This window comes from Camelina sativa, chromosome 4 (genome assembly GCF_000633955.1).
Source record: "Camelina sativa cultivar DH55 chromosome 4, Cs, whole genome shotgun sequence".
Taxonomy (NCBI): domain Eukaryota; kingdom Viridiplantae; phylum Streptophyta; class Magnoliopsida; order Brassicales; family Brassicaceae; genus Camelina; species Camelina sativa.
The window spans coordinates 26,666,870-26,683,015 of NC_025688.1; the positions used below are offsets into that span (position 1 = coordinate 26,666,870).

The following is a 16,146-nucleotide window of genomic DNA, read 5'->3' on the forward strand; positions in this document are numbered from 1 at the left end:
CAATTTTTGATCCAATTTGATATACTCATCGTACATGTGCTGATGTGCACAAAAATGTTTATCTTCATGTTTCTAACTGTCTATTGAATCCTTTGAGTGTTTTACTACTCATTCTGCTAAAACTTGAAATCACATGAGTCATGTACTCATGTATAGTATAGTGTAGCACTGTAACAAATATCCACTCTTTCTGATTATGGTATCTCGCACGTTGTGGTTCTTTGCGATGTTTATATATTTACATGGCAATAAATCGTCGGTGCTGTATCCTATTCGGCTTTCGGATACCATAATTCATATAACTTTTTTATATATCCCATACTTATCTTTTTTTTTTTTTTTTTTGCTTCTAAGTTAATTAACTCTGATTCTCTAACTACTCAAGTCAACAACAAGTGACTTTATGCTTATATGTGTGTGTTTTTTTTTGTCTTTGACTTAACCTTTCTATTCTATCTTATATATATGTGAAGATTAAGGATGGGAATTATCGTCATACCAATACAAATTAATAAGAGTGAGTTTGGTTCTATACTAGAAGTCTAGAACAGTAGAGAGCAGCATGCATGTTACGATAAATAAAAAACGATCTAATATTTTGCATAGATATTTTTTACAGTTTTAGTTTATTATTTTTCGAATATTCTCATATGATTCTCTTACAAACATGATTTGATCAAGAAATTTGGTAGCCTTTTTCTATCATGTTTCAATAGAGTATAGCTAATTCGGGCAATATTCCAATATAAATCTGAAACGTGACATGCAAAAAGTTATACGAATAAAATGGTGACCCTTACTGTTACCGCTCCTGTTTTACTATCAGTCGCATATAGTTTTTTTTCCACAGTGTTGGTTTCTTTCTGATGTCTCAAAAGTTGGCCAACCCCACAATCTTTTTCCCACACAGTGTAGTTAGTTTTTTTGGTGAGTGGTATCAATCTATCAGTCAAATGAGTCAGTCTGAGATTCAAGATATTGATCCTACCATATCATATTAGTATCCACGTGGCGCAAGCCAAGACATGGCTTAGAGGAGGGGTCCCTAACTCCATAGGGCTCGTGACATTGTTCTCCAAATAAAGGTGGTTCCACTTTGCTGAGACTTTCAAGCACAACCATTAAGACTTGCACTTCTTCTTCTTCTACTACTTCTGGTTCCTAAATCTTGTCTGCTCAATTTCTAAGTCATTTAAATGTCTTTTCGTGTTATCTCTCAAGTCCTTTTCTTCCCCGTGTTTTTTACTTACTTTCTATCTAGTGCAGTGGGTGAGGAAATGGCTCCACTTACCACGTGAAGATAGCTTGAAGATAAACCCTTTTTCTATGTTCTATAACCCTCAATAGACAATAACTCACTTGTCACTTTCGTCTTGAAATACTTGGGACTTGATGCTTAATCATTCCTTGTTTTGAATGGCTTATTTTAGTTCTAAGATGAGATTTCCAAGATTTACTAGCTAGTTCATTGAACTTAATTACACAAAGGATCTATGCTTNGGGCTCGTGACATTGTTCTCCAAATAAAGGTGGTTCCACTTTGCTGAGACTTTCAAGCACAACCATTAAGACTTGCACTTCTTCTTCTTCTACTACTTCTGGTTCCTAAATCTTGTCTGCTCAATTTCTAAGTCATTTAAATGTCTTTTCGTGTTATCTCTCAAGTCCTTTTCTTCCCCGTGTTTGTTACTTACTTTCTATCTAGTGCAGTGGGTGAGGAAATGGCTCCACTTACCACGTGAAGATAGCTTGAAGATAAACCCTTTTTCTATGTGTTATAACCCTCATAGACAATAACTCACTTGTCACTTTCGTCTTGAAATACTTGGGACTTGATGCTTAATCATTCCTTGTTTTGAATGACTTATATTTTAGTTCTAAGATGAGATTTCCAAGATTTACTAGCTAGTTCATTGAACTTAATTACACAAAGGCTCTATGCTTTGAATCTTGTTAATAATTTTTTTCCTTGTTATTTCACTGTTAATTCTTTCAGAAAGCACTCACAGCATATCTTCTAATGTGTCCCTACTTCTTGAGAAATTGTTCTACGAGGTACTTATTATTCCATTTTATTCCTTATTTTTACTGTTATCGTTTGTGCCCACTAAGACACAAGCTTAGCTTTAAATACTCGTTCACATTTGATATGATCATTGTTTTTATTCTATTTTTTTAGTCTAATCTAATAGTTTCACGACCTTAATTATAGACAAAACTTGTCATATGGGGTGTAACATTATGCCTCTGAAATGATTGTGTTACAAACTTTATGCAAATGCTTATTATCTATTTGGTTATTTCTCCATATAATTCAATAGGGGTCCATAGACGAGTGATTTGTCACAAACTGATTGAGTCTTTATTAAGACATAAATTAAAACAGTTACTGAGTTGTTGCAGAAGACTCTCCAATGGTGTTTCTATGTAGAGATGTAGCTTTCTTGTGATGTAAGAGTACTCTCTCAAATCTTGAAGTTGCGCATGCAGAAGATGGTCATTGTCATTAATCTTAAGGGATCACTTGGCCCTGGCCTTCGTTTCCTTTCAAGCCTTTTTTCCCCCTTTGCAACCAAAATTCAAACTTGTGAAAGGGATAGTGTCTGCCACATGTTATATTATATAAAGAAAACTCAATTGTTGTTTTCATATACCCTTTTCATGACTAGTTGCACACATAAGTGTCACAGTTTTCTCTTAAGAGGTGACCTAAATACCATTTTACATGCTATTTTCGTCATAGGTAACTAATTTATCTGATGCAAGTTTTAAATAGGTTCACGTTAATTCATATTTTTAGCCTTCCATTTTTTTCATTTAATTGTATATATAAGGTTTTATACTTCTGTTATATACATGTGTGTGACCTTTTATTTTAAATATTGCTATATCATTCTTGTGAATACCAATTATATGCATATTTTAAATTGTACATGTAATAAGGTAGTGTGTTAAATTTCACCAGGGGTAAAATATTTTTTGCTTAACTCCCTTGATACCAATAGGTCACCTAATTTTCATTTACTAAATTTCATTATTCCTCAGTGTTATTCTTATTACTGATAATCGAAGTTTCTAGTAATTTTGTAACTTATTACGTCAATTAGCTGGTAAGGGTATTGGTGTATCTGTTGACTTGACTAGTACTAGTACTAGTACTAGTACTAGTCAACCAATAGACTACAACCATTTGGCTATGAAATATGAAGTTCTAACTTTAAGATATAGAGTTTAATTATAACTTTGCAAGATACTTTATAAAAAATGTTTATATTTTTCCCTCAACAAGTCACACCACTACGAAATTTATGATGGAGCCCATTAGATTTGTAATCCCGACCACATAATATGATTTAGGAAGAGATTATGCCAACATAGTGTTGAAATTTTAATCTCAATATTGTAAGATGAAGAATGGATCCGAGTTTGTCTGTCTCATCATGCTTTAATTTTGACAACAACAATCTAAGAAAAAGAACAATAAAACATAAGGAACAGTAAACTAAGTTACAACATCAATATATCATATTTTGTATTCGCAATCAAATATATCTTGTATGTAAACGTTAGAGTAGATCGTGGATTAATTACGTACAGTCTATAGATGAACGTGCCCTGACTAGTCCAAAACCATGTATATATTCATGGTTTTGAACTTGTCAGCGTATATATACTTAGGTCTAATTTTCTGATATGATAAAACATTAACAAAGGAGCTATTCCTCCACAAGACAAAAAAAAAAACGGGATTAGATTATATAATATGGTGCGTTGCACTAAAACCACATAATTTATTATTAGAATACAAAAAGCTTTATTTTGTTCACACAATTGGTCTTCTTTTGGTTTCTTAATCCTCCAACAAAACCATCAAATGCTATAGTTTTTTGCCTTGAAAATATTATTAAGAAAAGGACAAGTGCTGTGTTTATATATAAATAAGTGATACGATTAGATATTCGAAAATCAAATCTTAATGAATGGTTCTCTTCTCGCGCTTAGAAAAAAGGTTATGTGCAGTATCGTTATTGTTGATTACTCCTATGGGGCTAAGGTTCCACAGTGATTATAGCATAAAAAGGAAAACGAATCATACCTACATATGTTTAAATAAAACCCCTACTCTCTCACAAATTGTGGATTAATAAAGTTGGTTGGCTTGGTTCAAAGAATTTCATGGTAACATACGCACTATCAAACTAGAGGTTCAATTATTTTAAGTACAAATATGTATATTGATTACGTTAGTTAGATAAAATATGGAAACTTAGGCACAAACATAAATAACAATTCTTTCAGTTGCGTCTGAGTTTTCTTTTTTTCAATCCTTACATTGTTAGTAAAATCATAACTTCGCGTGTAATGTAACATCAAATACAAACAAAATATAAGATAAAAATTGGGGTCTAGATTGTAATTAAATATAACTATTAATTATATATGTTTTAATTTTTTGTTTAGTCTAATTACTAGTGAAACTACCTAGTCATGTCCTAAGGTTTGGCCAATGAGATTCATTAATTCCTAAAGGAAAAATCTTTGATATTTAAATCAGATTATAAGATTGCTTTCTCAATGAACAATTCGAGCTATATAGTCACATGCTAAAACACATTCATTGTTAGACAAACTAATTTGTTCTCTTCCCTAAATAGTCACGTAATTTGTCTTCTTACCCTAAATAGTAAATAGACAACTTTGTACAAGTAAAAAAGCATATGTTGAAGATTTGCTTGGGGACTTCTTTGCAATAATTAACCAAAAACCAAATGAAATTAGTCTAATATTTGTTTGGTGATAATGGGAACTCATAGGGTCTACATCACAAGTTTTTTTTTTCCTTGACACGGGTGTACAACTAACACAAGCTATATTAGGCAAATTGGTAAGTAGGTTCAAGACCCAAAAATAAAAAAGTTTTAAAACCTTTTAAGATGAAAAAATTGCAAGCAGAAAGAAGAAGAAGACATATAGTTTTCTGAAACGAAAGAAAGATAATAACCCATCACTGCAGAAAAAGGTATCCCTCTAATAATTGAAGACAATTGTAACCTAATGTCAACGAACTTAGCCAATGAGCCCAAACTCCACCTCGACGTTCTATCTTGGGACCATTTCTCTCTCTCTCTCTCTCTCTCTTTTTTTTTCTAAATATAACTTGAAATTGAGATATCACTAATTATTTACAATGGTGTATATTGGCAATGGATCCTAGGTGCTTATTTAGGTATCTCGACCTCAAATCCGGTTTAAGAAAAAGAATGGAAATTTTAGATACATGTATCATATATAGAGTAATGATTACATTAATACGTTTGTGGATTTGTAACCTTATTTTTGCGGCAATGGTGGTGATTTAATATTATTTATTCATACTTGTGCTCATCATGATGCCACCTAAACAGTCTCAATATGCCCAACTATCTTCTTATTGCAATCTTCACGGCGATTTACCTGTGAAATTAGCAATAAAAAGAGAGAAAAAAAGAAAGAAAGAAACTTTTAAGTGGAAAGTGACACTACAGTGAGACCTGCAAAAAACTCGACAAGTTTGAAATAAACAACTTAAAAGAAGTCACCCACAGAACAATAACCTTTTACAAAGAAGAAACCAACAACTTTGTGTCACTAAATCTATAGAAATGTCAATAATGTTGCTGTACGGAAAGGGTTTCACTTGGGGTCTACAAAAATTCATGGTGTTCTTTGATGATGCATTGATATTCTCTATAACAAGAAATAGGAAGAGAGATACATCATTCATCATACTCGATTTTTCATGATATCGATCGGTTTTAAGTATAGCATGAAGAGAAGGGAATTGTTTGTGCCACTACTAGACTAAAATGCTCTGTTAATAATGTCACAATATAGAAGAAAGTGTGTCTTGCCAGGGTTAGAAAAAGTGTCTTGTGTGTATTTGTCCACTACAGCGACCAAGGTATTGTGAGCTACGATTACAATAACCAAGGTGAATTAGCCAATGCCCCCAATAATTGGGACAATGTAATCATGATAATATTAAAAAAAAAGAAATGCAATAAAGCAAACAGAAAATAGAATGCAACAATGAGCAATGAACAATGAAAGGGTGCTTCTTTAGTCATGTAAAAAGGAGTAATAATGTTGAGACCACTGGTTTTCATTGCACACAAAGTCACATAAGACAGATACACGACGAAGGGTAGTTATTCACTGCGATTCTGTTGACATAATTGGTCACTGTAAACTTTTTTGCTTCATAGACTCCTGTGAGTCATTATATTTGTTGGATGCCACTTACTATTACTCAAAAAGAAAGTAAAGTAGAAGAAAGAATTGAACATTAACATCAGTCTTAAATTTTCAGCACTCCTATTCAAATGAGAAAAGAATCAATACCTTTGATTTTAATTTATTCGCAATGCCTCCTTTGTTCAAACTGTCACTCCTCATTGGCATCTTCTCTGCCTTTACTTCCATTTTTCCCGACTATGTAGGCAAGGCCCCTACATCTTTTAATCTCAAAACAAAAATAACATGACGTTATTGGAAGACACAACACATACTCACAAGTTAACACTATACGTAAATCAAATCTTCTATGTTTATTTATTGCAAGTAGCACACAGTGGCATTGATTTTTCTTTTTGAATTTTCCTTTCATTATAATAATTTTGAGCGCAAAACACATATCACCTCCAACTAAGATCTAATTACTCGTGAAAAAAATATCATGACAAGGCCTTACTTACTTGGTCTTTCAGGACCACCAATAAGTATATATAGCATACAATCTTTTCTATTCCCTGTTCAATATGTCATGCTGACAGTTGAGACTTTTGTAATGAGATAACACAAAGCACTTCAAAATGCAGCTGTGGTACCTTTTTCGTTTCTTAAAGCAATTTACTGCAATCGAAGATACACATGAACAGCCCCAGGGAGTCCTAAAACATGTATACGCAACAAGATTTTTTTTCTCTAAACAATATGAAAAAAAGAAGCTTGGTTGCAACACGTGTTTAGGACAGTTCTGTATCCATCCTGCAAGGAAGTGTAGCCAGTGTTGATGTTTGGTCCTAATGGGTAACTTACTTCCAAGATTTATAGTCAAATTTAAATACTGCATGAACTGACAGGATCAAATGATGCAAAATGATCCCAATAAGCATGATCCAATGAGGTTACCAAACTTGGGTGTAGAGGATAGTGGGCAAGATTGTCTTCTCTCAAACTAAGCTCAAGTACAATGAGACCCAAGTAGGGGCCCTAGAGTACATGCTCTGACAGTGAGCGTAGCGAAGAGACAAATTTATTATAAGAAGAAAAAACTGCAGTAAAACAAGAGTTTTTACCTTTTATGTAGGAAATCTTGGCAGGGAGAGAATGTATGTACCCGGGATGTGAATTATTAACCTACCATAAAAAAGATGAAACTTAGAAGTTAAAAATACTTTTCTAGTAACTTTCACAATATATATAATATGCAAAAAAAAATGAAATAAAATGCCACAAAGATATATTCATTTACAGTAAGAGACAAAAAGTAATGGCAATCCAGCTACATAGTGAACCAAGTATATGACTGTACCGCCCAAACCTTTCCTTTAAATTCCTCTTTCTTTTTCCTGAGAGTACTCTAAACCTCAAGTTTACTTCTACTTCTCTCATATCATTCCGCCTCTTTTTGCATTTTCTCTCAAGAAAGTAGAAATGGGATTGACCTCATCCTTACGGTTCCGACAACGAAACAACAAGACTTTCCTCAGAATCTTCATGATCTTGGTTCTAAGCTGTATACCAGGTAGAACCAATCTTTGTTCCAATCACTCTGTTAGTAACCCAAAAGATCTACCTCCTTCAAATCCTTCAGATATTCGTTCCTCATTAGTTTCACTAGATTTGGAGGGTTACATTAGCTTTGATGATGTCCACAATGCCGCCAAGGACTTTGGCAACAGATACCAGTTGCCACCTTTGGCAATCCTACATCCGAGGTCTGTTTCTGATATTTCATCAATGATGAAGCATATAGTACATCTGGGTTCCACCTCAAATCTTACAGTAGCAGCCAGAGGCCATGGTCACTCGCTTCAAGGACAAGCTCTGGCTCATCAAGGTGTTGTCATCAAAATGGAGTCACTTCGAAATCCTAATATCAGGATTCACAAGGGGAAGCAACCGTATGTTGATGTCTCAGGTGGTGAATTATGGATCAACATTCTACGCGAGACTCTAAAATACGGTCTTTCACCAAAGTCCTGGACAGACTACCTTCATCTGACTGTTGGAGGTACTCTTTCAAACGCTGGAATCAGTGGTCAAGCGTTCAAGTATGGACCCCAAATCAACAACGTGTACCAGCTAGAGATTGTCACAGGTATGTCGTTCAAGCTATAGGTCTATATATGGTAGTCTAAAAAAGGCATCTCTTCAGAAGCAAAAATACTGACGACTTAAATAGTTTTGGACTCTAAATAAGTGTGCATAGGCGCAAATGTGAAACATGTACGCACGATTTTAATTTGCACCAAGAAAAAAGTTATATAAACGATATATTTTCCATATTGAATCAGGGAAAGGAGAAGTTGTAACCTGTTCTGAGAAGCGGAATTCTGAACTTTTCTACAGTGTTCTTGGCGGGCTTGGACAGTTTGGCATAATCACCCGGGCACGGATATCTCTTGAACCAGCACCGCATATGGTAAAGTTCTATCTTAAGCATGGCTGCTAGAAAAAGTAACTAGTCAAAATATACTTTCTGATTCTAAGCACGAGTTTCCTGATACAGTCAAATGAATTTTGCTAGGTTAAATGGATCAGGGTACTCTACTCTGACTTCTCTGTATTTTCAAGGGATCAAGAACATCTGATTTCAAAGGAGAAAACCTTTGATTACGTTGAAGGATTTGTGATAATCAATAGAACAGACCTCCTCAATAATTGGAGATCATCATTCAGACCTAACGATTCCACAGAGGCTAGCAAATTCAAGTCAGATGGGAAAACTCTTTATTGCCTAGAAGTGGTCAAATATTTCAACACAGAAGAAGCTAACTCAATGCATAAGGTAAGATGTGAAAGCAATATTAGTTTCTAAAGAGAGCTCTAGATGTTGGTCGTTAACATAACGAATGGTTACCTTGCAGGAAACTGGCAAGTTACTTTCAGAGTTGAATTATATTCCATCCACTTTGTTTACATCTGAAGTGCCATATATTGAGTTTCTGGATCGAGTGCATATTGCGGAGAGAAAACTGAGAGCAAAGGGTTTATGGGAGGTTCCACATCCCTGGCTGAATCTCCTGATTCCCAAGAGCAGTATATCTAAATTTGCTACAGAGGTTTTTCACAACATTATCACAAGCAACAATAACGGACCTATCCTTATTTATCCAGTTAATCAATCCAAGTAAGTGAGCGAAAAATGCCAAAACCATATGCTTCCAATGATTTTATAAACATAGAATTTACTAACCATATCCAACTTTTCTTTTGTTGCAGGTGGAACAAACAAACATCTTTGATAACTCCAAATGAAGATATCTTCTACCTCGTGGCCTTTCTCCCCTCTGCAGTGCCAAAATCCTCAGGGAAAAACGATTTAGAGTACCTATTGAAACAAAACCAAAGAGTAATGAACTTCTGCACAACAGCAAATCTCCATGTGAAGCAGTATTTGCCCCATTACGAAACACAACAAGAGTGGAAATCACACTTTGGCAAAAGATGGGAAACATTTTCACAAAGGAAACATGCCTACGACCCTCTAACGATTCTAGCCCCTGGCCAGAGAATATTCCAAAAGACAACAACAACAAGAACACAGTTATCTCCCATCCAACTCTCAAAGTCAAAAGCAGTCCCCAAAGGTACCACAAGAAGAGCATCAGTACTACTAAAACCAAGAACTGTATAAAACACAAACGTATCCTGTGTCCTTGTAACGGCTCAGGCTAGGCAGCAAGAGATTGAAAAATTCTTTCTTTCTTTCTTTTTTGGTGAAAGAACAAATTTTACAGTCTGAAACAGATTGCAATATTTTTATAGGATCCATAGAATCCTACGCAGTGTCCCTTACATATACAGTAGTAGGATATACTATAAAACTCAAAGACATCATCTTTTTCAATAACATCTTCTCTGTAAGACCCTCTTTATATACCTCTAGCCTCAGCAAACAATTTACAAAAAGCTGAAAACAAATCTCCAAATCAGAACTCACGAAGCGACTTACCTTAAAAGAATCGACCTTGGAATCTCAATTGAGTTCAGTAGCCGCGGGACGGGAGTATCCAAATCCTAATTTCGCGCCTTTGCGCCATGAATAGTCCCGAAGAAGCTTTCTTCTTCTCTCTTCTTCAAATTGTGGAGATTTTTTCAAATTACGCTTCGTCTGTCACACGCACGACACGAGTACAGTAATAATTTAATAATACACACGTGTGTGTTTATATATTTTATAAATTTTAATTTAATTAGTTTTCTGGGAAGCAGACGCTCCTCGGAATACTTCTCGTCTTCTTCTTCTTCAATTGGTAAATAATCACAAAAGCCCTAACGGGTACTAGTGTGTTGAAGCTAAATACATTTCACCTACAGATTCCTTTTCTAAAGCCCTAAATTTTCGATTTTTTTGTGATTTTTGAAAAAGAATCGATTTTTTTTTTTTGGATGTCTCCTGCGGCGGTGGAGATTGGTTCTCCGGTTGAAAAATTCTCTTCTTTCTTAAACCCTAATCAAAATTACTCCGAGTTATTCCCGGAGAGTGTTCGCTCTCACGATCAACGAAACATGGACGCTTCCTTCTCCTCCGGGTTTGGAGGTGGTTCAGGACAACACACCAAGTCTCGTCAAAAGCCGAGGCTGGTGAAACTGAGGAAGAACGGTAGATTGGTGAAAGGACCCTCTTTTTCCGGCGAGGTTTTTTCTGGTTTCAATCCGTTTGTGCCGCCCAGTAAAGGTAAAAAAAAAAAAAAAAACTTGAAGTTGATTTCAATGAAGATCCAGCTTTTGATACTTTGTGAGCTGATTGTTTTTTTGTTTTTGTTTTTGTTAATGTAGGTAGTCTTCATATGAAGAGTGGGAATGATAGAAAGGATAGTGAGTCACCTGGGGATAAATGTTTCGTCTTTGGAGCTAATGGGAATAGTTCTGGTGCAAAAGCTAGTCCAGGTAATGCCACAGTATCTTCTTTTTCTGATGAGGAGTTTAGTACACCTATAGGGGACTCTGTGTTGGGTTCAGAATCTACTGAAGAACATTCAGATAGAGTTGCGGGAAAGGTAGATAATGATAATCCTGAAAACGTCAGACAGTGTAGTGAGAGCACAACTTGTGATGCGAAAACTGGACTTGAGTTTGATAGCAAGTCTAACAGTGTACAGTTTGCTCATGGTAAAAGTAAATTTTTCCATAAAGATGGTCCTGGAATCAACCTGGCTGCTGACATGGAGAAGCTTAATATCAGTGAGTCCAGAGTTCATGGTGGCAGCGACTATGAGGAAGCAAGGAAATCCAATAACATACCTGTGTTTACTTTTGGTAGCGTTGGAAAGCTTGATCCTAAATGTAAAGAAGGTGCGGCAACTTCTGCGTCATGCTCTTTCAGTTCTAATGGTTTTCATGAAGGTAATAATGCAGAGGATGTAAAATTCCGTTCCAAGACTACCGACATAAACAACTTATCAAACACCAGCTTTGGTACAAGAACATCCTTTGAGGATTTGAAGGTACCCGAATGGGATCCTGCTTTGCTTAAGAACAGTCTTTTTCCAGAATTGAGTAGAAAGTCAGTACATGCACGAAGAAATCGTTTGTCCAAGGACAGGAAACCGAAGAACGTCAAGGAAAAAATGAAACAGCGTGAGCCAGATCGTTGCAACAATCAGACTTCTGAGGGAATTCAGGCTCAAGAAAAACTCAACTCCCCTGGATATTGCTCACCGATGGATTATTCTCCATATCAAGGTGAGAAAGCCAGCAATCAATTTTCAACAGAAACTCCTCTAACATCAATTGATCCCGCACATTCAAGCAAACATGACAATTCCCGTTCTAGCAATGACTTTAAGGTTGCCTCAGCCAGGGATTCATCTCACTTCACAGCAGAGGATCATGGAAGTAGTTGTATGCCGAAATTTTCTTTCTCAGCATCCACCTCTCAGGGAACTATTCCACATAAAAAGCTTCAAGCTGTAAAGAAATATAGGAGGAAATTTAATAACAGTTTGTCAAAAAACAATCTTAATGCAACCATGCGAAACAATCAAGAGAATCAACCTGTGAATACAGGTCAAGCCAAAAAAGACTCAGGCTCTACATCGATGATGCCTGATGTCTGTGAGGTTTGGCGACTAAGGTATCATATACTAACTCAAGAACTTGAACATTGGTGCTTTTTGTATATTTTCTCTCTGAGAATTGAGAGAAGTAATTTTGTGTATCAGGGGAAATCAAGCCTACAAAAATGGTCATATGTGTAAAGCTGAGGAATGTTACACTCAGGGTATTAATTCTTCCCCGTCAAGTGATAGTTCAGAATTCTTTGCCAAGCTTCTTGCACTATGCTATGGTAACCGTGCAGCAGCAAGGATTTCTCTTGGAAGACTGAGGGAGGCTATTAGGGACTGTGAGATGGCTGCTTCACTTGATCCAAGCTACATTAAAGCGTATATGAGAGCTGCAAAGTAAGTTTATCACTATCACCTCGAGTCAATTTGTCTTTTTTGGTATTTTCTTAAGCTTTATAGCTTGAATTTAGTAAATCCTGCCAGCTAAGGTTTTAGATAGAATTTTCTTGAAGTTAGCCAAGGAAGTGTATATCTTAAAAATGAAGTTTGTATCTAGTAAATCAATGATTATGTTACTTAATTGAATTTGATTTATTCATATTTCTTCTATGCTTGCTTCAGCTGTCATCTTGTGCTGGGGGAACTTGGATCAGCCGTGCAGTATTTTAATAAATGCATGGAATCCACCTCTACTGTCTGCTTGGATCGACGAAGTACTATAGAAGCAGCTGAAGGTTTACAACAGGCTCAAGTATGCATTCTCTCCTAGCTATNTTTAAGGTTGCCTCAGCCAGGGATTCATCTCACTTCACAGCAGAGGATCATGGAAGTAGTTGTATGCCGAAATTTTCTTTCTCAGCATCCACCTCTCAGGGAACTATTCCACATAAAAAGCTTCAAGCTGTAAAGAAATATAGGAGGAAATTTAATAACAGTTTGTCAAAAAACAATCTTAATGCAACCATGCGAAACAATCAAGAGAATCAACCTGTGAATACAGGTCAAGCCAAAAAAGACTCAGGCTCTACATCGATGATGCCTGATGTCTGTGAGGTTTGGCGACTAAGGTATCATATACTAACTCAAGAACTTGAACATTGGTGCTTTTTGTATATTTTCTCTCTGAGAATTGAGAGAAGTAATTTTGTGTATCAGGGGAAATCAAGCCTACAAAAATGGTCATATGTGTAAAGCTGAGGAATGTTACACTCAGGGTATTAATTCTTCCCCGTCAAGTGATAGTTCAGAATTCTTTGCCAAGCTTCTTGCACTATGCTATGGTAACCGTGCAGCAGCAAGGATTTCTCTTGGAAGACTGAGGGAGGCTATTAGGGACTGTGAGATGGCTGCTTCACTTGATCCAAGCTACATTAAAGCGTATATGAGAGCTGCAAAGTAAGTTTATCACTATCACCTCGAGTCAATTTGTCTTTTTTGGTATTTTCTTAAGCTTTATAGCTTGAATTTAGTAAATCCTGCCAGCTAAGGTTTTAGATAGAATTTTCTTGAAGTTAGCCAAGGAAGTGTATATCTTAAAAATGAAGTTTGTATCTAGTAAATCAATGATTATGTTACTTAATTGAATTTGATTTATTCATATTTCTTCTATGCTTGCTTCAGCTGTCATCTTGTGCTGGGGGAACTTGGATCAGCCGTGCAGTATTTTAATAAATGCATGGAATCCACCTCTACTGTCTGCTTGGATCGACGAAGTACTATAGAAGCAGCTGAAGGTTTACAACAGGCTCAAGTATGCATTCTCTCCTAGCTATATCACTTTCTACCATGCTCTAATCAAATTAATTTTGCCAAAAAATGTGCTGAATCAGCTCATACTTCTGGTAATGTGTAATTGAACATATTTTTATTTTACTTACCGGCAGAGGGTAGCTGAATTTACCAGCTGTGCATCCATATTATTGGAGAAGAGAACACCTGATGGTGCATCTGACGCATTGGTTCCAATTTCCAATGCCTTATTGATTAGTTCATGCTCAGATAAATTGCTTCAAATGAAGGCGGAGGCGCTGTTTATGGTGAGTAGCATTTCCTTTTCAGCTCTCAAAAATTGAATTTTGCTTTCAGTGGACATGATCTTCCCTGTGAATTTGCAGATCCGACGTTATAAAGATGTGATCGAGCTTTGTGACAATACCCTTCCGACGTCCGAGAGAAATTTTGTTTCAGCAGGGATTGGTGGGACGACAAATGTTGATGGACTGGGGTCTACGCATCACAAGCTGATAGTTTGGAGATGGAACATGATTTCCAAGTCGCACTTCTACTTGGGGAACCTTGAGAAGGCCCTTGATATATTAGAAAAGTAGTAAACACTTTTTCTATCTTGTGCTATAATGAATTTATTGTTATGCATGTATTATATTTATTTGTTTGCTTAAAGTGTATGTTTTGCTCCCCAGGAATCAGGGAGAGTGTCGTGAGTCACCAGTTTCTTTAGTGGCCACCATTTCTGAACTTTTACGTTACAAGGTATGCTTTATGTTGGAACTTAGAAATTCTTCATATTTCTGTGTGGTAAAATGTTTTCTTTAACATCAATAGGTCTGATACAAATCTTTCATTATGCTTCTCTGCTGAATACAAATGTTTTTTCCTGCGTTGGTTACATTTACCAAAGTTTTCTTCTGTGATTACAGAACGCAGGTAATGAAGCTGTTCGGGACGGAAAGTATATGGAAGCAGTAGAGCAGTATACTGCTGCACTATCAAGAAATGTTGACTCACGCCCTTTTGCAGCAATTTGCTTTTGCAATCGTGCAGCTGCTAATCAGGCCCTAGTCCAAATAGCTGATGCAATTGCCGACTGTAGTCTTGCCATGGCTCTTGATGAAAACTACACGAAGGTATATCATCATATTTTTGCTTTGAACTTGTAAACACGCACACATGACCCTTCCTCTGAGCTAAATAGAATGCTTATGAAGTTTTGTACTGGAATTGCTATAGGAAGGTGCAGTAAGATTCGTTTGTGGAATGCCCATTTCCCTAAAACAATATTTGTGTCTACTCATAGACACACAAATTTTATATATCTCTCAAGTTCTCAAATAAGAACACTCTCACTTAGCTGTATCATGCTTCTTCCAAGATTTTCTCACATCTGACTTGTATAGTTATAACCTTATTTCTTGGAATGTGGCAAGGTACTGAAGCAGCATCTAAACATCGTTGAGGTTTCATTGAAATATCAACCTGACTTATCTTTCCATTTTCAGGCAGTCTCCAGGAGAGCCACATTACATGAGATGATCAGAGATTATGATCAAGCAGCTAGTGATCTCCAGAGGCTTATCAGCATTCTCGTAAAGCAAAGTGATAAGACAAAAAAAACGCCAGAGGCATCTGCAGAGCGTGCAAGCAGCAGGAAAGAACTAAAGCAGGCCCGTCAACGGTTGTCTGTGATGGAAGAAAAATCTAAAGAGAGCATTCCTCTGGATTTCTTCCTCATCATGTATGCTAACGTTTCGCACAGTCAATTATACCATTCATGTTATTGGAGACGAGACTACAATTAATACTCTATGCACTGAATTCCACTATAATTGTATGCTGATATTCAGACTATCTTCTAATCTCGTTTTGCTAATTCGCAGGGGAGTGAAGACAACTGACACTGCTGCTGATATCAAAAAGTCATACCGTAAAGCAGCTCTTAGACATCACCCAGACAAGGTTACCTAGTGTTTTACTGGCTAACAATGGATCCAAATCATTATTTTACATCTGCTGATATTACCTCTTTGATGTGTATTCAGGCTGCACAGATTCTTGTCAGAAGTGAAAGTGAAGGACCGTGGTTGAAGGAGATATTAGAAGAGGTTCACAAGGGTGCAGATAGGCTCTTCAAAAT

General features: G+C 36.2%; 2 protein-coding genes and 1 long non-coding RNA gene across 9 annotated transcripts in view; 2 read left to right on the forward strand and 1 right to left on the reverse strand.

Moving 5' to 3' along the window:
• LOC104782643 lies at positions 5,204–10,389 on the reverse strand. Of its 7 annotated transcripts, none has more exons than XR_002037790.1 (7): positions 10,220–10,380; positions 9,461–9,595; positions 8,578–9,318; positions 7,338–7,398; positions 6,867–7,026; positions 6,382–6,788; positions 5,204–5,951 (listed from the first exon to the last, which is right to left on the reverse strand). It is a non-coding gene; the product is annotated as an uncharacterized LOC104782643 (long non-coding RNA). The 7 variants fall into 7 exon arrangements; XR_002037792.1 differs by lacking the exon at positions 5,204–5,951 and adding an exon at positions 5,977–6,282; XR_002037794.1 differs by lacking the exon at positions 5,204–5,951 and having other exon boundaries at positions 5,977–6,502; positions 6,735–6,788; positions 10,220–10,378.
• LOC104782642 (cytokinin dehydrogenase 1) lies at positions 7,653–10,036 on the forward strand. The gene is made up of 5 exons (XM_010507633.2): positions 7,653–8,362; positions 8,559–8,686; positions 8,792–9,052; positions 9,132–9,394; positions 9,487–10,036. The coding sequence occupies exons 1-5, from the start codon at positions 7,696–7,698 to the stop codon at positions 9,899–9,901; spliced, it is 1,734 nt and encodes a 577-aa protein (XP_010505935.1). The 5' UTR covers positions 7,653–7,695; the 3' UTR covers positions 9,902–10,036.
• LOC104782640 overlaps positions 10,502–16,146 on the forward strand; it is an 8,145-nt gene continuing 2,500 nt past the window's right edge. Inside the window, exons 1-10 of the mRNA XM_010507632.2 lie at positions 10,502–10,945; positions 11,047–12,343; positions 12,432–12,671; positions 12,897–13,026; positions 14,159–14,311; positions 14,390–14,598; positions 14,696–14,765; positions 14,933–15,139; positions 15,512–15,747; positions 15,890–15,968. Coding sequence (XP_010505934.1) covers positions 10,657–10,945; positions 11,047–12,343; positions 12,432–12,671; positions 12,897–13,026; positions 14,159–14,311; positions 14,390–14,598; positions 14,696–14,765; positions 14,933–15,139; positions 15,512–15,747; positions 15,890–15,968 — 2,910 coding nt within the window. The 5' untranslated portion in view covers positions 10,502–10,656. The remainder of the gene's footprint in view (positions 10,946–11,046; positions 12,344–12,431; positions 12,672–12,896; positions 13,027–14,158; positions 14,312–14,389; positions 14,599–14,695; positions 14,766–14,932; positions 15,140–15,511; positions 15,748–15,889; positions 15,969–16,146) is intronic.

Excerpts from the sequence above, each read along its gene's own strand:
- LOC104782642 (XM_010507633.2), top strand. The coding sequence starts at position 7,696 with ATGGGATTGACCTCATCCTTACGGTTCCGACAACGAAACAACAAGACT. Across the intron at positions 8,363-8,558 it reads CCAGCTAGAGATTGTCACAG|GGAAAGGAGAAGTTGTAACC; the intron begins GTATGTCGTTCA and ends ATATTGAATCAG. Across the intron at positions 9,395-9,486 it reads TATCCAGTTAATCAATCCAA|GTGGAACAAACAAACATCTT; the intron begins GTAAGTGAGCGA and ends CTTTTGTTGCAG.